General features: G+C 34.6%; 5 protein-coding genes across 7 annotated transcripts in view; 1 reads left to right on the top strand and 4 right to left on the bottom strand.

Annotated features, from left to right (window-relative positions):
- Positions 1 to 318, bottom strand: part of LOC149733997 (uncharacterized) — a 4,160-nt gene extending 3,842 nt beyond the window's left edge. The window contains exon 1 of the mRNA XM_089880706.1: positions 158 to 318. Within this exon, the coding sequence (XP_089736832.1) occupies positions 158 to 262 (105 nt within the window). The 5' untranslated portion in view covers positions 263 to 318. The remainder of the gene's footprint in view (positions 1 to 157) is intronic.
- Positions 1 to 18,010, top strand: part of LOC149733994 (uncharacterized) — a 26,526-nt gene extending 8,516 nt beyond the window's left edge. For both annotated transcript variants that reach the window (XM_089880703.1, XM_089880702.1), the window contains exons 11-26: positions 7,074 to 7,283; positions 13,466 to 13,543; positions 13,770 to 13,900; positions 14,017 to 14,104; positions 14,314 to 14,388; positions 14,448 to 14,512; positions 14,722 to 14,795; positions 15,198 to 15,267; positions 15,626 to 15,766; positions 16,051 to 16,135; positions 16,494 to 16,650; positions 16,734 to 16,818; positions 16,879 to 17,014; positions 17,333 to 17,455; positions 17,637 to 17,690; positions 17,757 to 18,010. In XM_089880703.1, coding sequence (XP_089736829.1) covers positions 7,074 to 7,283; positions 13,466 to 13,543; positions 13,770 to 13,900; positions 14,017 to 14,104; positions 14,314 to 14,388; positions 14,448 to 14,512; positions 14,722 to 14,795; positions 15,198 to 15,267; positions 15,626 to 15,766; positions 16,051 to 16,135; positions 16,494 to 16,650; positions 16,734 to 16,818; positions 16,879 to 17,014; positions 17,333 to 17,455; positions 17,637 to 17,690; positions 17,757 to 17,843 — 1,659 coding nt within the window. In that variant the 3' untranslated portion in view covers positions 17,844 to 18,010. The remainder of the gene's footprint in view (positions 1 to 7,073; positions 7,284 to 13,465; positions 13,544 to 13,769; positions 13,901 to 14,016; positions 14,105 to 14,313; positions 14,389 to 14,447; positions 14,513 to 14,721; positions 14,796 to 15,197; positions 15,268 to 15,625; positions 15,767 to 16,050; positions 16,136 to 16,493; positions 16,651 to 16,733; positions 16,819 to 16,878; positions 17,015 to 17,332; positions 17,456 to 17,636; positions 17,691 to 17,756) is intronic.
- Positions 1,058 to 6,079, bottom strand: LOC149733996 (uncharacterized). Its single transcript, XM_089880726.1, has 5 exons — positions 5,291 to 6,079; positions 4,865 to 4,963; positions 3,766 to 3,961; positions 3,234 to 3,351; positions 1,058 to 2,828 (listed from the first exon to the last, which is right to left on the bottom strand). The coding sequence occupies exons 1-5, from the start codon at positions 5,562 to 5,564 to the stop codon at positions 2,259 to 2,261; spliced, it is 1,257 nt and encodes a 418-aa protein (XP_089736852.1). The 5' UTR covers positions 5,565 to 6,079; the 3' UTR covers positions 1,058 to 2,258.
- Positions 7,790 to 11,322, bottom strand: LOC149733995 (chondroitin polymerizing factor 2, non-catalytic subunit-like). The gene is made up of 3 exons (XM_089880715.1): positions 9,451 to 11,322; positions 8,894 to 9,086; positions 7,790 to 8,637 (listed from the first exon to the last, which is right to left on the bottom strand). Exons 1-3 carry the CDS (start codon positions 10,090 to 10,092, stop codon positions 8,051 to 8,053), a joined length of 1,422 nt encoding a protein of 473 aa, XP_089736841.1. The 5' UTR covers positions 10,093 to 11,322; the 3' UTR covers positions 7,790 to 8,050.
- LOC149733993 (uncharacterized) lies at positions 18,000 to 25,240 on the bottom strand. Of its 2 annotated transcripts, none has more exons than XM_089880718.1 (8): positions 25,006 to 25,240; positions 24,406 to 24,514; positions 22,752 to 22,858; positions 22,259 to 22,514; positions 20,657 to 20,855; positions 19,992 to 20,213; positions 18,693 to 18,899; positions 18,000 to 18,345 (listed from the first exon to the last, which is right to left on the bottom strand). In XM_089880718.1, exons 1-7 carry the CDS (start codon positions 25,215 to 25,217, stop codon positions 18,724 to 18,726), a joined length of 1,281 nt encoding a protein of 426 aa, XP_089736844.1. In that variant the 5' UTR covers positions 25,218 to 25,240; the 3' UTR covers positions 18,000 to 18,345; positions 18,693 to 18,723. The 2 variants fall into 2 exon arrangements, with proteins under 2 accessions (XP_089736844.1, XP_089736843.1); XM_089880717.1 differs by having other exon boundaries at positions 18,733 to 18,899.

Genomic DNA, 25,240 nt, shown 5'->3' with positions numbered 1-25,240 from the left:
GGGACCCAAAAGTCAGTCAGCTCTGATTTGGTTGACTTACTATAGCGATCCACAAAGCTGTTTAATTGGTCTTCTATATGTGTAAACTGTGGCATTATGGTGCCCCAAGATTTGGTTTTCGAGGCAAGGTGGTAAATTCGAAGATGGGCAAACTTACTGTTGAGCAGCGGCAGTTGTCTGGACATCCTTGTATAGTTGTTGTGATGGTTACCAGTAAAAGTAAAATAACATGAGCAACAAAAGTCATTTTCTTCAGCACCATTATCTATCTTCCCATCTGTGCAAAACTTTTAAAGCAATCTGGAAAGTAGCAACCAACTGTTTTCACTTTTTTTCATTGTTTCTCACTAGTAAAATACATGTCACAAACTGTTAGTTCGCCAACTCACTCCAATGCTTACTTTACTATATGAATTATAAATGAACACTGTATACCGAAAATTAGGATTGGTTCATTTTGTCTCACCCTGAACCTTTCATATCAGTCTTACACATAACATGATCAAACACTGTTTAAAATGCCAAGGAAAGCCAACCACTTTGTATACCAAGCTATTCTTATACAGCTTTAACTATTGCCTATACTTAGTACTAAGATGTAAATGTTAACCAGCAACAAGTATGATTTAGCTTATGATTCATTATTTCCATTTCAAGTATTGTTCTTTACAAACGATACATCCTGTGTATTACATCCATATATGATGTGTATGCAGAAAGCTTGTTTAGTCAATACACTTCTTCCTATGCAACTCTGTTGACATGAAATAAGATATTCATTTGACATGATTTATTTTTCACATGAACAAGTGTTCACGCCACATGAGTCACGTTTGTTTATGACGTCAACAAACGTCCACAGGAAATGGAATAATTTAGCTATGACATCATAATGCCCTGTATTGAAAGTGCAACCTTACAAAACCTGTCAATCAACAAAATATCTAAAACAGACTTTTTCAGTTTATCTGGTATAGTATACAAACAATAACTTTATTCAAATGTTTTTTTCTGTCATTTAACAAGACTTCATTCGGGTTCGATTACCATATTCATGTTTGCTCTTTTTTCATGGATAGTACTTTTATTCCACAAAGTTTGCGGTTAAAATTGAAATAAACATATTTTGTCAAAGAATACTAAACATAACATGAGAAAAATTAAAACAATTGTTTGTTTAATATAGTTGGAGTTAACTAAAGTACAGTGGAGCACATTACAATATTTACAAATATCATGATTTAATATATTACCTTAAAATAAAAGAGTATGTGTAACAATATATGGCATGCCTCTTAAAAAGTGAAAATTAAAGCAAAGTTTTGCTCTTTAACGACAGAATTGATACAAAGAGAAAAAAGGAAAGAAATCAAATGTAGTTTTCTATTGATGTAGCCTGCATTTGTTATCAATAAAACAGTAAAAATTTTAAGGACTATGTTTATATTATCTAAGGTTGTTAATAAAAGTTGCAAAAACTACTAAACACTAGTTTTAATGTACAGCTGTTATTGCTTTAGAAAATGTTTTAAATATATTTGTATTATATGTATATATAGTTGAATGCAACTGATGCAAAGCTTAATACTTGTTTTGATTGCAAATCATTTTACATTGTGCTTTTGCTACCATGTTACCTTAAAACTCGACAATGAAAACTTGATAAAATAGTGAGCTTAGGGTTAGAGGTTAGTAAGTAAAAACTTGTACTGTTCCGGGTTTAGCCCTATTGAAACATTAATCATGTATCACTCCTTTGAAAAGTTTTATTGTAAAACAATGGCAGCCATAAATATCATCGCTTTTCCAAATTATATGAAGGTGTGTTTTTGAGTATAGCATTATCCTGATAAAGGAGAACAGAAAAAATATTGTTTGCTTTTCATTAAAAATCTCTTTTTAGCTTTAAATTGTCGGCTTTAAATTTACATGGGACCCCTGCTATGCTGAGATCATTATAGTAAGAATATACACAGTGTATAAAATAAAATTTGTAAAAAAATCAAGATTAAGCATTTAGTGCAATAAGTTATAGTTTGTGTTAAAGTACAATTCGCTTTCGGAAATATAACAAACAAATATTGAGGACATTTTTATTAATTTTTGAAATATTTCTGCAAATCTAGAGGTACCTGGTGTTTTGGAGCTGTGGTGCTAAACCTTTATTACTCAAAGAAATGAGGAATATGACTATACAAATTAGTATTCTTCCGATGGTTATGGCAAAATTAGTAGTTTAAAAGATAATTCGTTGTTGTTTAAATCTTTGTGTCCGAATTGTTTGTATTCAAAGGATCAGTTTCATGTTTACCGTTCGTTTGTGATGTAACAGTCATTGTTTCACCTGATAATTGTGACTTCATTTTGGATTTCTGCTTTCTACTCAAGCATAATGCAATGAATATAATGATGACCAAAAGTATGATAGTTAGGCCAACTATAAGTACAACTATGGACCACCGTGGTAAATGGGAGCTGTTCGTAAATCCAACTGATGCTGTGCTGTTGGTTGTATTAATATGGGTTGTCATATATGGTGTTGTATTGCTGTACAATGTTATAGGGTTTGTTGTATTGGGTGTGTTGTTGTTGGGGCGGGGTTGTTGTATGTTTATGACGTTTCTCTCCACTTTGGCTTGACAATAATCACGCATAACTGCCGTCAGATTGCCAGGTAATATTGGTTGGGTTATGGATCCACAGTCTGTGAATTCTGATAACGTAATATTGTGGATAGGTCTCCCAAGAAACCTTACAGGTGATGTGCAGGTTAAACAGGTTTGACTGATTATTGTATTCTTGAAGACAAGGAATGTAGGGCAATGAATCTGTAAATATAAATCAACTTTTTATTTTTCTTAACACAACTTTAACACTACTTTTAAGTGTCTATACAAACAATAAGAAAAGTTGGAATTGTGGTCACCGTTTTACATATAGTAGGGTGGGGAAAGATGGGACACCTTTTCATTCTATTTTCTCGTCCAATTTAGTGGGAAGCATATAAAACTTAAAGAATTATGAAACCTTATCCCTACGACTCCCATATACCGATGTTAAGTATGTAAAACACGATCAGGATGTTTGGATATCATGTGCTAAAGGTGTCCCATCTTCCCCCACCCTACTGAATATTTATATAGTTGTATACCTGTATATATCAAAATATGTTTATGGGCAGGAAATTATAATCACAATATTATTCATACATCACTTTTCTGTCAATGGCTTACCGTTATGTTTGAGAAGTTGTTGATTACTGCAGTGAAGTTTGACTTAAGTTGGCATGTACATAGCCATGGGTTAAGGGGTGCCGTGAACGAATGCAGTTGTGGCATTGCATAGAACCATCTGTGGAATGATGTGTTTGTTTTATATCATGCAGTACTTAGGTTACTCCTACTGTACACCAGGTGTACATATTGTATTCCCAATCCTACACACTGTGCTGAATGTCAGTTTTAACATGGGTGTCATCTGATACACCAGACACATGCAGGGATTAATATTTATACAGCTCATGATCACTGTCTAGTTATAACACAGGTGTCCCCTTGTATACCAGACACAAATGGCGTATTCATACACCTCCTGCTTACTATTAACTACCAAGTAATTAACATAGATGTCTTTTTACTTTTTTCATTCATCCTTGCATAATTTACAACTGCAAGTTTTACCTAACACAAAATTTAAAAATTCTCACCAACCACACTAAGCTCTGAACCCAGCACCCCGGTAACAAACTAATACTTGACAACTTACTGAGGATTGAATGTTGTTATACGATTGCCAATAAATGACACTGTATGTAGGTGATATAGTCCACTGAATGCTCTTGGTGAAATGACATCAATCTGGTTATGTTCAATGTAAAGAAACCTTAAACTTTGTAATCCATGAAATGTACAATCTTCTATTGTTGTTAGTAGGTTGTTGTTTAAGTCTACTTTTGTTAAATCTGAAATTAAATAAAGAGTATTTTCAGATGAAATATTTAATTATAAAGTTATAAGTTTGGTTTTATATAGCTTAACTTTTTATTGTAATATTTTAGATATATATATATTGATTATGTATTCTAATATTTTAGTTAAATGGCTTATTATAATGTTGGGTATTTTATTAATATAGATTTTAAGACTAGTTTTCGCCAATTGAAATTAATTTTTGTGCAAGGGTAATTAGGGATGCACATTACAGAATTTCGAATCCGTGAGATTCGAATCCTTTTGTATTCGAATCTAATTACGGGATTCGGTATTCTGTTTAATGACGTCATTACACGTCATCTCATATACTATATTAACAATTTTTGAAACTTATTAATTTTGAAAAAAAATATTTTTGTGTTTGTGGGACTTTCGAGAGTAAACGTTTCGTAACGTCTTTTCATAGCCTGCTATACGTTTCATGACGCAATAACTACTCAATAGTACAATTTTTGATTATTTTACAACTCAAGATCCAACAAGGCTGTTATGAAAGGGTCAATAAACTGACTTTTGTGGGTAAAATTTTTTTTTCCTATAAATATAAAAAGATTCGAAATTCTAGATTCGGAATTCTAGATTCGAATTAAAGTATTCTAGGATATCCTAGAATACCTAATTATTCTGTAATGTGCATCCCTAAGGGTAATATACTGTTACTTTTACTCTGAGTTTGCCATTGTTTATGCAGCTTAGTTGTGAAGGTGTAATTTATTATAGGCAAAAGTATTTATATGTATTTTAGAACTTTAAAGACATGAGCTTAGACATTTTTATATCATTAGAATTTTTTAAAAAATTTGACCAACGTGGTTTAATGTACATTATTCCCACACTGTGTATGTTAGATTTATGAGTTTCATTTATCTTACTTGGCATAAAAGACATGGCACCAACAGCTATATGTTGTATTTTGTTGAACGATAACTTTAATGTGTCCGCGTTCGTTAATGCTTGGAAATCCCAAACACCTGCAATGTTATAAATAAGTTTAATTATAGCAGGTGCATTGGTGGTAGTTACATTTTTTAAACTAATGTAAAGACAAAAAAATTGTTCAGTAGCTGTTGCTTTCAGAGTAGTTGTCTTTAAAATCGATAAAACTTTTTAAAAATCTACAAAAACCGCTAAAATAAAATATATTCTGTCTGTATAATTGTTAAGTAATATAAGCTTTCTAATAATTTTCTTTTTACCATAAAGCCCCCTAGCAATAATCACTTCTGGCACCTTAACTCTATGAGGTTCAGTTATACTAAAACGCCAAGTATATTAGTTGAGTTTAAATATATACTCACTTATGTTGCTTATATTGTTGTGCTGTAGATTCACAAGTTTAGCACAACTTGGTAGTGAACGTGGCACGACTATAAGCTGTTTCCTTCCGCATTCAACAAAACCATCCGTGTAACAATCGCATGGTTGTGATGTCATATTACAGCTGCTTGGGCAAATCCCAAGCGCACTATTCTGTATATTGTTCATTGGTGGAGGCGGCATGCCAGGAAACTGACTTTTACAGTTTATAATAAATAAACCAGCAAATAAAAAACAGAATAAAACTTTTTTCATCTTTTTTTACTTCTAAATCTTGAGCTTGAATGAATTCTTCAACACTGTTTTCTAATTTGAAACTTTTCATTAGCAGTTAGGTCCTTATTACTTCACCACACATGCTTTTGTCCACTACATAATCATCTCTTATTGAGTCACAAGCAATAACAATGCACAGCGTGAGCCTTCTATGTGCTAACAGACGTGTAGCATGTTCCTTTAAATGGAGATAGAGCAGGAAATGAGTTGTCATTACGTAATCAACAATAACCCTTAACCTCAATGCACTTAGATGGCCTAACATGAACAGGACAAATTAATCACACATGTTTTAACATTTAAATCCCCATTTATACCTAACTTTGCCACAATTTACATATTATTCAAGTTTTAAAATTTGAGACACTATTTAGAATAGCTGATTGTATTTGAAATATGCTCGGGAAATAAATGCTCTTGTATCTTAACTTTTTACATATGTTTTAAATACCATTTACATATTATTTAAATATGTTTTCGCATTTTGGTCACTTTTCTGTAATAGCTAGTTCTGCTTCAAATATAGTCTAATAATAAATGCTCCAAAATTTACATATTAATTAAATATGTTGTAACATTTACTAAACAAGCTATATATAGAAATCTAACAGTTTGGGGACTAAGTTCATATAAAACGAATTTTAGGATTTAATTTTATCTCATTAATATATGCAACAGGGTGTTCCAGAATAAATATGTTATGAAACTTAATAAACAAATCATAATATTTGCATTCAGAATATCGGGTTGCTTTTATTATATATACTGATTTATTATTGTCCAAAATGGCCTTACGAATATGACCCGCTGTAATATAATTTCCAGTTAAAAGACCTAACATTAACTTACAAATTTATCAAATATAACTTAACACTTGTATTCATATATTAAAATAGCAGGTCTCTATTTAATGATACTTCAGTAATTGATATCACCAGCTTACATATAGCTTCCTGTTATAAAGGAAGTAGGTGCCGATACGCAAGTTGCACTTAATTAAATAAATCTAAATTTGGAACTGATATTATAAATCAGCTTGTGAAATTTGAAACATTATTTAATATTATTAATGCCTTGATTGATATTACTTGCTTCGGGATAAGTTGATGTTTAAGAGCACAGCATGAGCCAAACATACTATAATTTTTACATTTATATGTTTAAATATAAGGTTATATATAAAACATTATTTATTACTATTGTGTTGATTGATAAATAGATGCGTTGATATAGTTTCCTGGTATATGAGGAAGTAGTATTAGACCAGTGTTTACTGTTTACCTTTAGACCACGCAATCGTTTCCCTTTGGACTTTGGCAAGCTACAGATAATATTCTTGCAAATATACCTTGCATGCTTCATGCCGGTTTATTATTTTATTTTACACATATTCAATACAACCAATCCTTTATCACACATAATCATGTATGGTCAATTATGACCGATTGGACTTATCTGATTTTCACCAATATTATTTATTTAACACAGGATAAGCTTGCGGAAGAGACAAAGAGGACTCAGGACCTCAGAAAAAGCCTTGCATCCACTGAGGAAGAGATGAGGAGATTGGAAGGACTCCTGGATGCTCAAAGAGGAGAGATGGAGTCAATGAAGACATCATCTGCAGTGTTGGATGCAAAACACTCAGCCATGCTGCAGAAACTTAAAGCTGAGAATGAAATACACACTGAGAGACAGGTAGGTGATTGTTTGTACAGGTATCAATTTTCGGTGCACAAATTGTGTAAAAAAACTAAAAGAGAGTTGATGTAGGGGTCAATGCAAATGGTGATTAATTTGAGCATCTATTATAATAATGTTTCACTAATTTAATATTCAAATGGAGTTTTGTAAAAATCTACATGGTTCCAGAACCCTCTGTATATATTGGTGGGATAAATTTGAACCTTAACATTTATTTTATATAGACTTAGACACCAAACTTGTAGATTCCATATTTAGCTTGTTTGTATGTGGTGGGCTAAGGCCCTAAACTGTTAGATCCATACAGGTTGTACAGTTTATATGCATTATAGCAATAACAATAGCAAGAACATTGACTATAAGTATGGACCTCAACTAAAAGTTTAATAACTGTTGTAATAGGTTTATTTTGCCGACTTATACAATTGTACTTTAATATGAACCTGTTAATTTAATTTAGAACTAAATAGCAAGCTACTAATTGAGGTATTACCACAATATTGGCAAGATGCTTTTTTAATAACAAATTCTAATTAGTATCGCATTTAGATAGTATGACAAAAATAATTGCACACAATAATTAAATTTTTTTTTTTTAACTATATATTATTGCTTCACCATTTTACGATGCTTTAAAATTGTAGTTAACTACAGTTGCAGCCATTTAACTAAAAAGGAAATTGGCACATAAACTAAAACACAGATACACAATGTTTTGGCATAATATAAAAAAGAAACAAGAAAATTACTTTTTCAAAAAATCAGTTTTTCTTCTGCAAAACTTCATTTATATATAAAATACCCAGCGCGGGCTTTGATCCGAGACTCATAGCCTTAGTTCTCATACAATGTTGATATGATTTATCTGTTAGTTCACCTTTTGAACACGTCATGCCATAAGTCCTATACAACCCTGGCTCCACTGCACATATAACCTCAATGTCACTTCGTAAAAAAGCATCGTATATTTTGGTCCCGAGTGCCTCTGTAGTCGAGCCCATTCTTCTGCCCAGAGAGCTTAAATTGTTAAGTATTCCGACCATGTCAGCTTGATTAGCACATACAAAGTCAAAAGTGTCATGCATCCAATACCCTGTGAATTTATTATGGTCTCTCTTGTTGACATCTTTAGGTTTCCCAGGCGGCATTCCTTTTTTAATAATGTCTGGGTTGAATTGTCCGAATGCAATAGGAAAATATACTCGTTTTTTAGGGATAGCATTTGCTTGACAGTGATGATATAATTGCTCTGTGAAAGCAGCTTCAATGGTTGCAAGTAAAACAACATCAGTAGATATCGTTGCCTTCTTTATTCCATATCTTACCCCCTTGAAATAGCTGTATAAACCTGAAAAATATGATGTCATAATATGGATGGTTATAATATAAGTGAAACCCTATATGTACTTTGTTAAACACTTAAGTACACTTAAAAACACAAAAGCTAAGTCCAAACTTCAAATCTTTTTAAGTTTAACAAAGTAATGATTTTAAATGCTTTGCTGTCAAGCAAAACTCTATCTAAAGTTTAACGAAACAACATAACTTTAGCTGATTGTCCTGCAGTTGCACAAGTATATTTTAAATGACATTGTATTACCCACCTTCCACAGGGTAGATTTGTATGTTCACTTTTTGGTAGCTTTTAATTTTGGTTTCCAGTTCTTGAAGTTTATTTTTATACCCAGATATTTCTTTTTTGTTGCTTCCAAGAAATAGAACAAGCACTAGGTGAACTTGGGGTTTAGGTTTTGATTTCACAAAGTTATCTATCGATGCCACAATGCCAGGCGAGGTCTGAAAATATAAACAAAATTTTAGAACTTTTATCTAAACATAATTTTTATAGTGCTGTAGAGTAAGATGTATTCTGTCGGCACATAATATCTTATATTTTTTAATCATGTTTTTACCAATTAACTGGTTATATTATTATGTAAATATTTTTAGTTTTCTACCAAATAGAGATGATTCATGAATCATCTCTATCTCTTTTTTTGACCTATTACCCCAACACCCGGACGAACTACTTAGTGTTTATGTAAATCTGAATGAAATGAAAGGCCAGAGTTGGCCCAACATACATCACAAACTTACAATTCTTGCTTCACGGGTAAGATCCTATAACATGCCAATGCACCTCTTATTCACACAAACTTACAATCTTTGCTGGTACAATTATCTTCAACCGACCCTCCACATGACGTTGGACTCTTACTTCTTCTGCTTCACCCATTGACTTCAAGGGATGCACAAGATTCACCCTAAACATTCTCTCATTTATGAAATAACTAAAGTTATGACTTGCGGGCTGCACCACCACATCTAGTATATACTCCGTACCACGCAAAGCATCTCTTCTTAAATATCCATCGTGTAATTTAACTAAACTCCAGCTTTGCCCTAGCATTCTGTTGGCGTTTATATAATCCATTGCAACATGAGTGACAGCTCGAACCTCTTCAAGCCAGTGTCCTACTAACGGAATCTTCGGTTCTTCATTTATGATGTCATAGACGTAATGCTCATCAAACTGAAGCCACCTAGTGACCTCATACATACCCTTTGGTTTATAAGCACTCGGAATATTTTCTGTAGGGTTTTTGACGTGTGTAGGTTCACACAGTGTACAGTGGTCATCAATTGGGCATTTTGGGCAATCAAGGCTCTTTATGTTATCCATGTGGGTCCCTACAGTAAGTCTAGTTGAACCCCTTAATTGTTCAAATGCAATCCGACTTAAAAAACCCAGCATTATCCCGGTCATAATACGTAGAATGTTCAATCCTCTTAGAAACCTCATCTTTTATTCCTTTCTTCAAGTTGCTTTCAAACATAAGGCATTGGATCTTGGTCATAACCCTCTGTTATGCATTATATTATTCCTTTAAAACAACCTAGCATATACTGACAATAGAAAATGCAGTACTGTATAAAAACATTATTTATTTCTATCACCATCTTGACATCCTTGAGATAATCTAATATATAATAGCAATGAATAAATTAACTCTGTATAAAAGCAGTATATATTTCTGTATATACAGTAATTCGAATCTTGGCAGCGTTTTTTATTCTTAATAGCACCCAACACATAAAACGCCATGTGTACAATCATTTGGTTGTTCAAATACACCAAGAAATATTACAGCAGTAATACTTGGGTAATATGAGAGTAACAACATTGGGAGTGGAAGTAAATAACACACTACATAAGTAAATCACTTAAATCTACTGCTATAACATAATTTACTTCTATAAGCTGCTGTGGGAACTTGACCAATCGTGGGGCAAAATACGTTCTCTAATTATAGTTAACGTTGCACACTAAAGTAACACTTAACTTCTATAGAAGCTAGATTAAATACAAAACACTACACTGAAGTAACTTAATATGCCTTCAGTACTATCATCATTCTCTCTTTTACGTTTAAAGCTATTGAACTACAGAAATTGCTTCTAATTTACAATACACTTCGTGTTTACAGCAGTTAAATGTATGTATATACACATACGGTGCATTTACCTACGTTTTTCTCCGTTACGTTTAAACCTAAACAAACTGCAGCAAATACCTAAAATAGGATGCGCACCAGTATCATAATTACAACACCGTAATATAGTTTACAAAGTTAGACTGTTACACAACGCATTTAACCACAGGCCATACACAGTTTGAAATACGCCCGCTTTGCCTAGCGTCGTAACAACCGATTGTTTGAGTGGTGTAGAATGAATAGAATGCGGTGCATGCGTGTGCGTACGTGGCGTCTGAGTGTGTGTGTGTGTGTGCGTGCGACGTATTTACCAAGGTACAGCACCTTCGTCACGTAAACTGAGCTTCAAACGCCTTAGATTGTTGCTACAAAATATTCTAAACTCATTTTTAATAATTTCCCTTCCAATAAACCAGGAAGTGATTTATTACCTTTGTATTTAAACACCTATTAAACACATAGTATTAATAAATCTAAGCCTATACGTACGTGACTCTGTATTACTTTATTCTAAACAGATTTACACATACGCTTTCTAATTGCACTCAAATTATAAATCAATTGACTCATGCTTTGGAGTAATTGATCAACTATGCCAAATTCCCAGGTTCGTGGCTTACTTGTGTTTTAATATGCTATTTGGCAGTTTCAATGCTTTTATTATAAGCAGCGTCATCGCAGCTTTTTTCTCTTGAATTTCTGTCTATCAATTTTTGTTATCTCAAGGCATTGTATCTTATCCTTTCACTATTGGACTGTTTTCTTGAGCTTTTGCGCTAACATAACACATTCTATTCTGTGTTATCTGGACGTATGGGACAGGCCGGTATTCGTAGTTATAAGCCTGTATCGCTAACGAGATTATGTTTAAAAAAACATTATTGAATGTCTATAAACTGCCTTACTGCGGTCTAGGTGATAGCACCCTGGGTGTTGGGAAAATGAAGTAAACCTACACCCCAGGTCAACGAACTTTTAAGATGCGTATGCTATGTGAAAAACACTGGTTTAAACTACACGACCCTCAGCACGAAAGAATTTCTAAAATGTTCAAACATTCTTAACCACGTTTGTTTATTCCAAAACATCGGGGTACCTCCCTGTTTTTCAAGCAATATTATCTCGCGTTTTTTTAAAAGCTCTTACATCATTTAAAACAGGTTTACAGAATGATTGTCACATCAGATTGGGCGATTTTAGTTTTGAAATATATATATATATATACTGTAGGGTGAGGGAAATAGAACACGTTTTCATTCTATTTTCTCGTACCATTTGGTAGTGAACATATAGAACATTCAAATTATTATAAAACCGTATCCTCACGATTCCCATAGACCGTTGTTAATTGTTTAAAACACGATCAGGATATTTGAATATTATGCGCTAAAGGTGTCCGGTCAATACGACTTAGAACTAGCAGGTTAAGTTTAGGTATCAAACATTTCAAGATATACGTTATTACAAAAAATCCGATTTACCGTAAGTAAACCAATTTCGTTTAGTTCGCCTAAACTAGCAGTGAGGGAATAAATACTACTCATATTATATCTAAACTTATTGTTTTAATATCCCACACGCATTTTCATATCCTGCTTTTCGGAACCGGTTTATACCAGTTTCTTCCTGCTATTCTGGCGCAGGCTACTTCGTTCGTTTGTTGAATGAGACGTAAATAACGTTTACTTGCGAATGACGTGGCATTAACACACAGTGTAGGTCTTAAGTGAGGTTTATATCCTTACAGCTAAGCCAATTCTGGCTTAATGGGTTAGTCGTTAGGGTGTAATAACGTGTCAGCTTTTATAATGTTTTCCGGCACATTTTTATTGTAATGCAAACACCGTTTCGATGTCTTAAACACTTTCATCAGTTTATTGTCATACTCAGTAACACATCGTAATATAACGTTTTAAGAGACCACAACAACTAGATTTATATATATTTGCTGATGTTGCAATAGCTTATAAAATAGACCAACATAACAATTTAAACTTCAACTGTAGAAGTGAAGTATTCATTTTTTACGAAAAGTTTGGACGAGCACCAAACACAGTAAACACCCGTTGCATACAAAACGTTTTAACCGAACTAAAACTCCCAACCATTTAATAACAACCTATTTGTCCTACTGCTGTTGCTATCAGCCATAACATAATATTAGAAATAGCTCTTCTGGTAAAAACGCCTATAATGTCTGACCAAGTGACAGATGAAACGCTGTTGCAATAAATCAATGGATTATCAGAAGAGCAATTCTAATATATAAACTGTTTGTCATTCAATAGCGCACATTATAAGCACAGGTGTGTAGGTTTTCTTGCCACGCTCAAACAAGCATAACTATAATATTGACATGAATGCAATTCAAATGGTTTAAGTAATTGGTAAATCTTAAACTAGATTTATTTTAAATTAATTGTTTATTTACCCTAATACACAAAATACATCAGCTATAATAATGTGACTTTTATAATATAAACTAAAACAGTTACTTAGGCAAACAGAAAATGAGAAAAGAATACTTGTAACATAAAATGTAAATAAACTAAAACAGTTATGCAACACAAAAAGAAAGAATGTTACTTACATAAAAGAAGAGTGTCATCACTACTGTATATTACACGCATTATTACACGTTCTACCTTAAATTCAACTAATTAAACATCTTTGTCCCAGATAACCGAAAAGCTCTCCCAGTTTCACCAAAGTTCACAAAAGAATGAAAATTTACTAAGAGAGGCGAATAAAAAGCAGGTATGATACAACCTATGATGTTTCTTGTGTAGTTTTAGTTCTTATGAACTGGTGGTTCTGCTTATACATTGCAACCAAACCGTATCGAGTTTGGGGTCATGAAGTGCCACGCTGAATGACCTCACCCGTATGACATAGCATAGGGTGGAACATGGTACTTTGCTAAAGTTAATTAATGTAGCCAGTCAGTGATTATTAACTACGTTACTATGTGTTAATTGCACAGGTGTTGGAGTTAGTAGAGAGTCACAGGAGAGAACTGAAAGCTCAAAGTGAGAGATATGAAGAAGAACTGCAAAAAAGAGTGGCTGCAATGAAAAAGGCACTGGATGAAAATGAAAAGTCCCAAAATCAAAAGTAGGCCATGTACACATTATATGCAAATTTGTGACATGGTGCACCAGTTACCTTTAATTTGATGTTTTACAAACCACCTAGTTTTGTTTGCTTATAAAGTGTTTGTTGCTTCACAGACTTCAAGTCAAGAGTGAATTGATTCGTCAACAAATGCTTGGAAAGATGCAAAACCTTCTACAATCTCATTATAATGAAACACTTGAGGTTAATATGATTAGACTGTGAGTTAGGAATAATGAACCAGTCTAAGTCCAAGTTCCCATGGTGTGCCTTACAATAGGACCTCATTTTTTTTATGGGCAAACCCATTTTTATAAAGTAGACTTCCTTTTGCTTGCCAGTGCTTCCAATTGCATTAGTTCAGCAGTTAGTTTAGGTAATAATTACTAAATTTATAACGAAACAATTCTTAGGTTGTGGGTGGTTCCTCCATCACCCCACCAAGTAGTCAACACGAATTAGAGACGAGTTCGTACCATCTCACCCCAGTAAGTAAAGTATATATATGTTTAGGTTTTATGTTTTGAATTGGTTTTCTTTAAACCAGGCACCAAGTATTGTTTCATCACAATCCATCATGACATCACAAGCCTACGAACCATGTGAACAGAGGTGAGAAAATTATCCGATTATTAGAGTTGCTACCAATCTATTACATCTCCTAACAATATAATGAAAAAATATAAAACTGACAAAATAAGGAAAGCTTGTGGGGTAATGGGCCAACTTTCTCCTATACTTCATGTCCCATGGCATAGCCATGCTGTAGAAACTCACCTATTTATAACAGATCACGAATATTTTTCTCATTTTCTCTACAGTTTCAAAGCATACCATCATACGAACCAACATGAACCAATAAACCAACAATCCAACCAAAAAACCAATAACCAAGGTGATTATAGTCTTGTGTTTACGCTGTTTGATGAGTCTTGGACATTTCCTAATATTTTACTGTCACAGTTCTTTGCTACACAAGTTTAGACACATTTTTGACTTTTCTTAGCTTTGCATAAAATCTGGAGTGACATTGCTAAAATCCAGTAACACTGATGGTCACCAAACATAGGAAACTTCATCGATTAATATTGCAAGAAAATGTACTTTGGCTGCATGTTGGTTTATACACCTAACAGGATAAAGCATATTTTTATGTTTAAAACATTGTTAAAACACCTGCTCATGATTGTTTTAAAGTTGCGATATACCTATGCCAACATACCACACTTCTTTACATAGCATAGCATACACCACATCAATATTTTTTATCAATATTAAACAAACCAACTTATCTTAGTTACACAAAAGATGGATATCACGGAAGAACCGCTTACTAATTTATCACTTATCAGCGACATAAGTCAAAGGTGAAGTGTTAACTAAACATAACTACATTTGCATTATTATAGTAGTGTGGTTCATTAGATAGAAAAGTAATGTTTTCTTATCTGTTTACTTGGCCTAAAGTTGTATATTACAATGAGGTTCTAATTTTCATTGAATGAACCTTGTGTAGTTTTAGTTGGTGCATAGTAGTATAAGCAATGTTATTAAAGCAATTTTACCAGTTTGCAATTTTAGTATGAATTTTAAAATGAATATGTAATGTATTATATTTCAGTACTGTACATGTACAACATTATTAAAATAGTGTAATTGGCCAATTTTATTAATAAACTTGCTGTAACTACATACATACCTAACTACAGTATATCCAATACACAGTACAACTACCAGTTATCCACAAATTCCATCATTTTCGAGTCGAATTCAACAATATTATGATTCTGTTCCTCAACCAAATCACCCTATACCTGTACCACAAACACAACCAAGTGACCAACTAATGCAACAACCACAACCAAGGTATATATAATATTGTGGGGTAAAATGGGACACCGTTAGCACCTAATTTTCCGTATTTCCTAGTGTTGTAATGAACAGTTAACAACGCTGTTTTACGGTAGTGAGGATATCGTTATAACATTCTGTAAATATGTGTTGCTTACTACTAAATGGAACGATAAAAGAGCATTGAAACAAATTAATCAGCGTCGCCACGGCAACAACGTTATTGCACGCACACGCAACACTGTAACTGAATGTACATTCCCAGAGCCACGTAATCTAACTTATACATATGTCCATAGCGTGGTTGAGCCAATTCGTCATGACAACTCCATAGTGATGGATGAGGTTGTACGACAGAAGCAGTTGCAACATTATGTTCAAATGGTGAGCAACAAACTTTCTGTACGAATATTTATTGCTTAGCTTAAAAGATTTTGTTTCCCATTTTACATCATTCATTCAAATATAGAAATAAATATATATATATATATATAAATAAACAAAAAAGGGACGTAATGTAAACCGAAATGACCATAACATTTCCCAAAATATCTCGAACCCTATTCACCTACCTCCACGAAACGTAGCGTTATCTATTATGACGTGACACATACTTCCGTACACGATTATTTCATAAGAATCACCATTGTCACGAAATATCGTGAGAATTAGTGAATAGCATCTCATTGTGACGTCATAATGAACCGGATGTCACATTTCAACTATGACATCACGATCGCAGCTTCTACAGCGACCTCCAGGTGACCCCGTGTCAACCATGGTCGATGACGTGTCACTACGTCATAATGAAGACAACAAAGAGAATGCAGTAGAACAACCAGCAGTGGTTCGAAACCAACCACACACCAGTCAACATATGGTACAACATCAGTCTCATGGTATGTGTTGCATAAGCTTTTGTCTGACGCTTTGCCCTAGTTTTTAACTTATCCTGAAACGACTTCGCTGTTGTTCGTTGCAGCGTCACCTGATCTTGTGCCAGTCAAGCAGAACAAGTTGGTTCCTATGACCGTTGCTATGGCAACTACAAATCACGTACTTACCAGGTAATTCGTCAATTTTCTTTATCTGCCGCTACAACGTTAATCACATCATAATATTGTTAGTTCAACAACCACGAAACGGTCGAAGCCTGTCGTTCGTTTCGCTCCAACCGATGTGAAGGTAAACCAACCCGTTACCATGGCAACTCCCCTCCCACAACTAACCGACCAATCACCGTCCATCTTCAGTCCGGCACAGGTTTTGAAATATTTTTTATTCTACAGTTGTTTAATATTATCTTAACTCGCCGTACGCACCAACATATAAAAAAGAATGAGGGACCAGGTTAACGATTCGTATTTGGACAATAGACCAGCAATATGATTTAACGGGACAAAGTCTAAATCCTGGTCTAAATCCTTGGGCTCATACGTGTTACATGCTGCGTGGTAACTCGTAAGCGGGCACGCGGTGTATAAAACGGAACAACCGTGTTTTAACGACTCGTTGTAAGAATTAATAAGTTACGTTCATTCATTCATTCATTCATTCATTCATTCATTCATTTAATTACAGATGAGTGAAATATCCCAGATACTTGGTATGTACTCCTCTTCAGCGACACCTACCGGAGACACGAAAGTAGCAGCCGAGAATTTGCTTCGTTATTTAAAAGGCAATCCTCCCTTTGATAATAAGGTTTATATAACTTTTAATTACTGTCAAGAATATTGTATTCTATATACTACCATTAGGGTATGATGCTTACCGTTAGCACACAATATCCCGTATATATAGTTAACTTTAATACATGGCGTATAAGATTGGCTAGAATATGACGAACAGTTAGTATAATATTGTCTTTCATGTTTATTCACAGAGTATATTTCAACCAAGTGTGGCTTCCAGTCCGTTGAAACAATCTTTGAAAAATGTAAGAGTTTGGTATCATGTGTTCTAACTTACAGTGAGCATAAAACTCATCTTATACATTCTACAGTCAGCAGACACGAGCCTTCTAAACTGTTCTGTGACATCTGGCGGTCGTAAACGATCAACCTCAAAATCTTTTCCAGCTTGGCGTTGATGACGTCATAGTATCTCGTATTACGTTATCAGAAGTTGTCTGCTTACAGTAGATTTGCTTACAGTAGATTCTTTATCGGTTTGTTGCTGCTAATAATTAGTTCCTAGTTTTTTTACAGATATCTATATTTTTATGCTGCTGTGGTAGTAAACACGATTAGAAAGGAACATATTTTGGTTTATTTACAAAAAAACAAAACAGTTTATTCGGCAGCTTGTTGAGTAAACAAACAAACAAAACATAGGAAAAAATCAGCTTTATTTTAAACGGCAAGTCAGAGATCCTCGGTTTAAGTCCCACCATTGGCGTTGCTGATTCACAAGCACCAATACGACGTCACGGTCATGCCACATGCGCATGCATACTGCTCGACAGAAGGAAATCAATCTCCGGAATTAGTGGTTCTCATTTGTAACCCAGCGCCGTTATAGTCAACTCCTGATTCAACCCTAGACCTCCTGCGGTCTATTGAATATTTGCGGCGAGGTTTTCGGTAGGTTTTCTGCAGAAAAACAGACGACATTATTTCTTGCCATTTCGAAAAATTTCAGTTTCAGTGTTTGGTTAAGCAGTTCTGCGTATTGGAAATGTTAAATCCATGCAGTCGTAGCAGTAGTTACGGCGCCAAGAACCAACGATTCAATGTAAATTCTTTTGAGAGGATTTTGTAATTATTACGTTACTTCACGTAGACTAAGTTGTGTCTAGGATTTCGATTAGCGTTGACTTAATAACAAGAAGAGATAGCATTCGAGATTAGTAGTGGTATTTACTACACAGCAAATACGACTATACTTGTTATGTTCTGTACCGTAGGGCGTAGACCATCTTATACCCCAACCTACTAACCTGTATGTTACACGCAATAACGGCATCGTTTCTAACTCACCGTACATCCTATTGCGCTGAAAGGCTTCAATATCGCAGGTCGGAATTCGTCATCTGTTATAATGTATATGATGACGTACGCGATTCCTTGGCCAGCCAATAGGAGCTCGAATATCGCGCACGTGACACAATAGGAGAATGGTATGACATCATATCGCACAGTGTTGTCTGTAAAAATAAATTTGTTACTTATCCCTTTTTCAAGGCAAGTAGCCTATACTACTTTTTCTGTTCGTAAAGTTTTATGTGGGTATAGTTTAGTATTGGGGGTTTATCAACCGCCCTTTTTATGACACTCTGATGATTAATTATATCTATTTATTCATTTGGCATTCCTTGGAATATTAAGCTTTTGCTATTGACATAAACGAGGTTTCTAAATTATTTTGAGAATCGGTTTCTATATTTAGAAGGCATGATTCCTCTGTGGGTTAAAGGTTAAATATCGACCCGACTTTAATCAGATTAGTGTCTGACATGCGCCGTCGAATCATAATGTAATAATGTCAAAGAATAAAGAAATGTGCGTACAAAACTTTCGATGTTTTATTGAAAGTTCAAAAACTTGTTTTTTTTTGCAATTTCGCGTGAATTGTTATAGGTTAAGTTTAAACAATAGATTAAACTAGGGTAAGGTAGCGTTAGCAGTTGATATTCCTTTTTTCCAAATCGTGCCCGCTTACCAGCATGATTCAATTATTTTAACAATTACCAGCGGTCTTTTACAGTCGAAAGTTTATTCTATTAGCTCAAACTGTATATATTTCTTACAACACGATAAGATGAATTAAGTTGGAATCCAACGTTGACCTGACTGACTCACTGGTATGGTAAATGCCGTCACCTCGCACCTTACGTTGATTACTATTTAATTACTTGCGGCAGTTCACGCTTCTGACGACTGCTTAGAAACTGTGTGTGTGGTATGTGTGGTAGCTTTAAGACTGGAGTTAGCGATACATGAATTTATATCGTTACTTCTCGCTCTAGAGGTTTTGACTATTACTTGCATATTCGTTACTATGGTATAATCGATGAGGCAACATGAAGTTATGTTTTCATACCCTACCCTATATTATATCTATTGTGTATGCGATTGTGTAACAGTTGGTATATAGAATATAGATTCAAGTTTGCCGTTACCTTACTTCGTTTTTGCATACAATTCGTGACACTAACCGACTGGACTAAATTAGGTTAAATTATATTTACAAAGGTAGGCTCTTAGCAATAGAAACTAAACTGTTGGCAACCACTGACCTGCTACTATGGTCGAAGACCCTGGTGGGTCAAATATGATGAGAATATAAAAAGGGATGAAGTTCGTTAGCGTGAACACAATACTGCAAAAGATGGTCGAATAAAGAGCCCACGTATCTCGGATCCTACGTAATATACTAGGTCTGTAGTTGACTGGTGTAAATATTGTGACTTCTGGTTTGGTTTCTTCTTTTCCCCATAACGCTGGGTTGGGAAGCAAACCTGGAAATATTCACGACGTCACTCTGACGTAGTAATGTTACTTACGTTATTTTTTAACACAACAAACTTTGTCGTTATACAGGAATAAACAAGATTTTGGTTTTTAATGTAAAACAAATAACCTAATTATAATGTGCATGGCATATATAGGTTTGTACACGAGTGTATTCAACGTTTTGGGCCGACGACATTCGCTTTAAACGGCTGTTTGTTTCATGCACATTGTGGCTGCTTACAAGTTTTACGTATATAACTCTGTATGTAATTGTTTTTCTGTGTAGTTGATAATTTGAACAACCCATTAGTGACCACTGGGTTGGAGCAATTGCCGGTAAGTATCTCCCTCAAGAGAAACCCACACTGACAATGGTAGCAGCGCCCAGTCTCGAACCCATTCTGTGTTAACCACGTTATTATACTGAATAAACGTAATAATAGTTTACCTTTACCAAATCCTCCAGATAAAAGGAAATCATTGGCGTCCGCTTCCGAGTTCTCATTCGAATCATCGATCACGGTTGATTGGTTGATTTTGCTTTTATTCGTGACGTGACAAACGGAATTGTTCCTGCTTTGAAGAGGTTCGGGAATCCCCACACCGGTAAGAAGCTGCAACTTTCGTTCCTTCGCTCTCTTGTTAACCTAGAGAATGTGCAAGGTGAATTTCCTGCATTATATAATATTAAATATTTTTGTATTGTTTAGTTTAAATATAACCTTTAATAGCTTACAAAATACACTAAGGTATAAAAGTGTGGGGTAGAATAGATACCGTAATGGCATATTTAGAATATAGTAGGATGGGGGAAGATGGGACACCTTTTCATTCCATTTCCTCGTACATTTTGGTAGTAAACAAAGAACATTCAAAGAGTTATAAAACCTTGTCCTCGCGACTTTCATAGACCGTTGTTAATTGTTTAAAACAGGATCAGGATATTTATATATTTTGTGCTAAAGGTGTCCCATCTTCCCCACCCCACTATACATTAATATAGCCTCAAAAAATATATCCCCGTTTAGTTTTTGACTGACAGATCAGATAATGTAAATTGTAAACAGACCACCGGTTGAAACGTCTTACACATGAACATACGGGTATGTAGTGCATTATATATATAGATACATGTTTGGATACGGTATATATTCAATACATTATACGCCATGGTGTATATAGATAGGCCTTTGCAAAGATAAACACTTATAGATAAACAACTGTCAGAATATTAAATTACCAATGTTTTTTTTCTGAGTAATTTATGAGATATACACAGAACCATACGATAACCATATGGGTAGCGGTAAATATGAAGTGCCTTAATGTAACCGGACTGGACCATACCATACGGTTGGTAAGGTTTTATTTTATGATACTACTGGCATCAAAATTTAATTTAAGGCTTAAACCAGACGTGGGAATTAACGTGAAAAGAGTATTAATTAGGTTGTTTAAAATTTTTCGTTGAAGGCATTCAAGCTGATAAAAGTATGGACGATAGTTAATTGAAACTGTTAGGTGTTACATTCATACTTAGAATTTGGGGAATTCTGTAGTATATAGCTGGGTAGCATAATGTATTTTAATAACAGTTGTTTTTGCTGCTGAAACCTTCTTCTAAAATTTAAGTTACTGGTACCATTGTCGGCGTAAACGTTAAAAAAATCAAACAATTCTTTACAAAGTTAGATACGTGGAAAATTGTAAGCGGGCACGAGGTGTATAAGACAAAACGTATTATTACAACTGTAGACACGCGACGATCAACATGTTACATTTATATGAAGGAAATATTGTATAGTAGAGTGTGGTGGGAGAAGATGGGACACATTTTTATTCTGTTTTCTCGTAAACATAGTACATTCAAAGAATTATAAAACTGTATCCTCTCGACTCCCATAAACTGTTGTAATTTGTTTAAAAAACGCTCAAGATATTTAAATATAATATGCTAAAGGTGTCCCATCTTTCCCATCCCACTATAACTTATTTACCCTAGCGGGCAAATATACAAAATGAAACATATGTTTAGTAAGATCCAACTTACAATGACCATAGCGCTCACTAGCATCTGTACAGTGATAACAAACACCATTAGCATCCCACAACCCAGCAGCCATTTTTGCACCCCAGATATCCTGTATACGGGGAACAAACTTCCGTCAATTTTTAAATCGTTGTCGCGCTCTGCCTGCTCCACCGACTGTGACGTCACACTGAGCCCTATGACGAAACAGAAAGTCCAACCGGAGCCAATCAGAATAGCGGCAACTTTGGGGGGTAGAAGCTCGCCAGTGTGGTACCTGAATGCAAAATTATGAATTTTAATGCCCTTCATAAAACAGTAGTAAAAAAAGTAAAAAATGAAATTTTATGTTCAGTAAGGACAAGTCGAGAGCCTTTGAAGCTCGACGCTGCTACCTTTGTGAGCGCATGTGTCTCCTTTATGGGCACGACGCTTAACGGCAGTTTCTCTATCCAAGTGGCTACTTACAGGTTTTCTAAATTACATGTCATATATTACCCTCATTCATTCATACCTAAATGGTCTTGCTATAACTTGGTGTCTATCGAAGCTTAAAATCATGATGTGCACGAAAGAGGCAGCAAAACATGTGATGTATACCACACTGCATATGAATATAATCTGCATGAAAGGGTATAATGTTACAACACGACGATGTAAATGCGCTTTGCGGTATCATGTTCATATTTTAAACAATTAACAACGGTCTATGGCAGTCGTAGGGATATGGATCTATGGTTATTTAAATGTTCTTTGTTTACTACCATGTGCGAGGAGAAAATAGAATGAAACGATGTCCCAACTTTGCCAATCCTTCCATAAATAAAAGGATAAACTGTTTTTAAATTGATAACTATATTTGTTGAATTTCAAAGTAGAGATGTTTAACTAACAATACGCAGTATTGTCCCGCTACATATAATGTTACATGCAATGTAGCATAACCCAGTGGTTAACGAAGACATAAGCGTTGGGCCACAAATTTACTTGAGCAGTTAATATTTTACAACGCGGTAAGCCACGAACTGCTGTTAAATAAATATTTGGGCTACAGATTAAAAAGTTTGTGTTTGTGAACCAATATATTAAACCATAGTTGCGAAAGGAGACAACTTTAAAAATTCGCGGCTCTGTTTTCGTGTCAATAAGTTATTGATTTCTCCAACACACTAACGCGTATATTGCTTTTCGCTCTGCTGGCCCGTAAGCTTCATTAACCCTTTGCACATTTCCCTAAGTAATCTAATCTACTAACAAAGCGCTTTCCTGTTGTTTTGTGTTATTAACGAACAGGATATTGTGATTGAATAGTATATGCTACTTATGGGCTCTTATTATGTTATATGCTTATTATTTAATGCGGTTTAGTTGCGGCGAATATTGTCTTATTTCGATCGCGGGCATGGGGATTATGGATATCGTCAGTTCAAATCGACAGTGTACATGTGGTGTATAAATAGCACCATGCACGTCTGGTGTTCTAAGAAGACACCCATGTCATAACTCGGCAGTGACCATGAGTTGTGAAAATACACCATGTGTGCCCGATGTATAATAAACACCCAGGTTATAACTCGAAAGTGAGCATAAAGTATCTAAATACTCCACTTGTGTCTGGTGTTTAAGAAGACACCCATATTATAACTCAAGAAACGCATGCTGTAAATAAAACCTCCAGAAAATATAACTGCACTACAAAGACGTATATGGCTTACTTTATCATTCTCTTTCGTATAGATAGGCCCAACACACACATAAGCGGCCACTCAACAAATAGTTATGTTACGTCAAAGCCTTTTATACACAAGCGTTTTGTTGTGATAGTAGTTTAGCAGTAAGCACTAAATTGATACAAACGCTTGACTATATGGTTGGCCGCGTTGGCCCAAAGGTATATGCGTAATTTTAAACGCTGCACAGACTATTTCCCTGATTATATTAGTTTAGGGTAAGATGGTTTATGTTTTTATTCTCTTTTATTGCGTCATTGGGTAGTAAACAAAGATTATTTCACGATCTAAAAAAGCGTTGTTGGACGATTAGGAAACGTAAGATATGTGATAACAGTATCCACCCCGCCCCATTCTTACTATATACAATTAATCCATTACATATTATCTCTTATAATGTCATAGTTTTCTATACATACATTCACAGCATTAACTTACCGGGTTCATCTTTCGAGTGTCAGTGACTTCTTTCTGTACTAGAATATTCCACAAAGCAAAACCAGTCATTGTCGAGCTGAGCACCAAATCCTTTGCCGCCATTGATGCTCTGTGCAATTAACTTAATAGGTTATTTTGTCTAAACGGGTATGTTATACTATACGTGAATATAAAGTTCTACAATGTGACATGTAATGGGACCTGGGGTGTAAGCCAGATATGGCTCGTTATCCTGTCTCTTTGCTTATAGTAGCTAAAATGATTATAGTATGAAAACACGAAAAGACAAAAATGATTCGTAAACGTCGGTAAGCAAAACAAAAAGGTTTAATTTAATAAAAGTACTCGCCAAATGGGCCTATAAATTATTTTGCGAAAGATATAGTGGAGTGGGGAAAGATGGGACACCTTTTTATATTTTCTCGTTCCACTTGGTAATAAACAAAGAACATTTAAAGAGTTATAAAACCGTATTCATACGACTTTTATAGATCGTTGTTAACTTTAAACAATCAGGATGTTTAGATTTTATGTGCTAAAGGTGTTTCGTCTCTCCCCACTCTACTATAAGTTAAAAACTGCAAACGAGGTTAATTTCACCTTAAAAACCAAGCCGTTTTGTGTAATTTTGGAGTAGCGGCGACTACTACAATACATCCCAAACTGCAGGCAAAGTTTAATGAAGCCACAACTGCTAGAAACACGATAGCAATGATCTCACTCGTCCTTTTATCGGTCGTTGAACTTGTTAGTATGCTTGGCCAACATGATAATTGAACTGGGGTGTCCAAACCTAATGCGGTTGTGTTCATTTTGATGCTTATATACCCTATAC

The sequence above is a fragment of the Ciona robusta genome, chromosome 7 (genome assembly GCF_009617815.1).
Source record: "Ciona robusta chromosome 7, ASM961781v2".
Taxonomy (NCBI): Eukaryota; Metazoa; Chordata; class Ascidiacea; order Phlebobranchia; family Cionidae; genus Ciona; species Ciona robusta.
The sequence above is the reverse complement of the archived record's forward strand: the minus strand, read 5'-3'. Positions and strand labels throughout refer to the sequence as shown.

Excerpts from the sequence above, each read along its gene's own strand:
- LOC149733993 (XM_089880717.1), bottom strand. The coding sequence starts at position 25,217 with ATGAACACAACCGCATTAGGTTTGGACACCCCAGTTCAATTATCATGT. Across the intron at positions 24,515-25,005 it reads AAAACGGCTTGGTTTTTAAG|AGCATCAATGGCGGCAAAGG; the intron begins GTGAAATTAACC and ends TTAATTGCACAG. Across the intron at positions 18,900-19,991 it reads GTCTTCGACCATAGTAGCAG|ACAACACTGTGCGATATGAT; the intron begins GTCAGTGGTTGC and ends TTATTTTTACAG.
- LOC149733996 (XM_089880726.1), bottom strand. The coding sequence starts at position 5,564 with ATGAAAAAAGTTTTATTCTGTTTTTTATTTGCTGGTTTATTTATTATA. Across the intron at positions 3,962-4,864 it reads TGCCATGTCTTTTATGCCAA|ATTTAACAAAAGTAGACTTA; the intron begins GTAAGATAAATG and ends ATTTAATTTCAG. Across the intron at positions 2,829-3,233 it reads ACAACTTCTCAAACATAACG|ATTCATTGCCCTACATTCCT; the intron begins GTAAGCCATTGA and ends TTATATTTACAG.
- LOC149733995 (XM_089880715.1), bottom strand. The coding sequence starts at position 10,092 with ATGAGGTTTCTAAGAGGATTGAACATTCTACGTATTATGACCGGGATA. Across the intron at positions 9,087-9,450 it reads TAATTGTACCAGCAAAGATT|ACCTCGCCTGGCATTGTGGC; the intron begins GTAAGTTTGTGT and ends TTATATTTTCAG. Across the intron at positions 8,638-8,893 it reads ACAAATCTACCCTGTGGAAG|GTTTATACAGCTATTTCAAG; the intron begins GTGGGTAATACA and ends CATATTTTTCAG.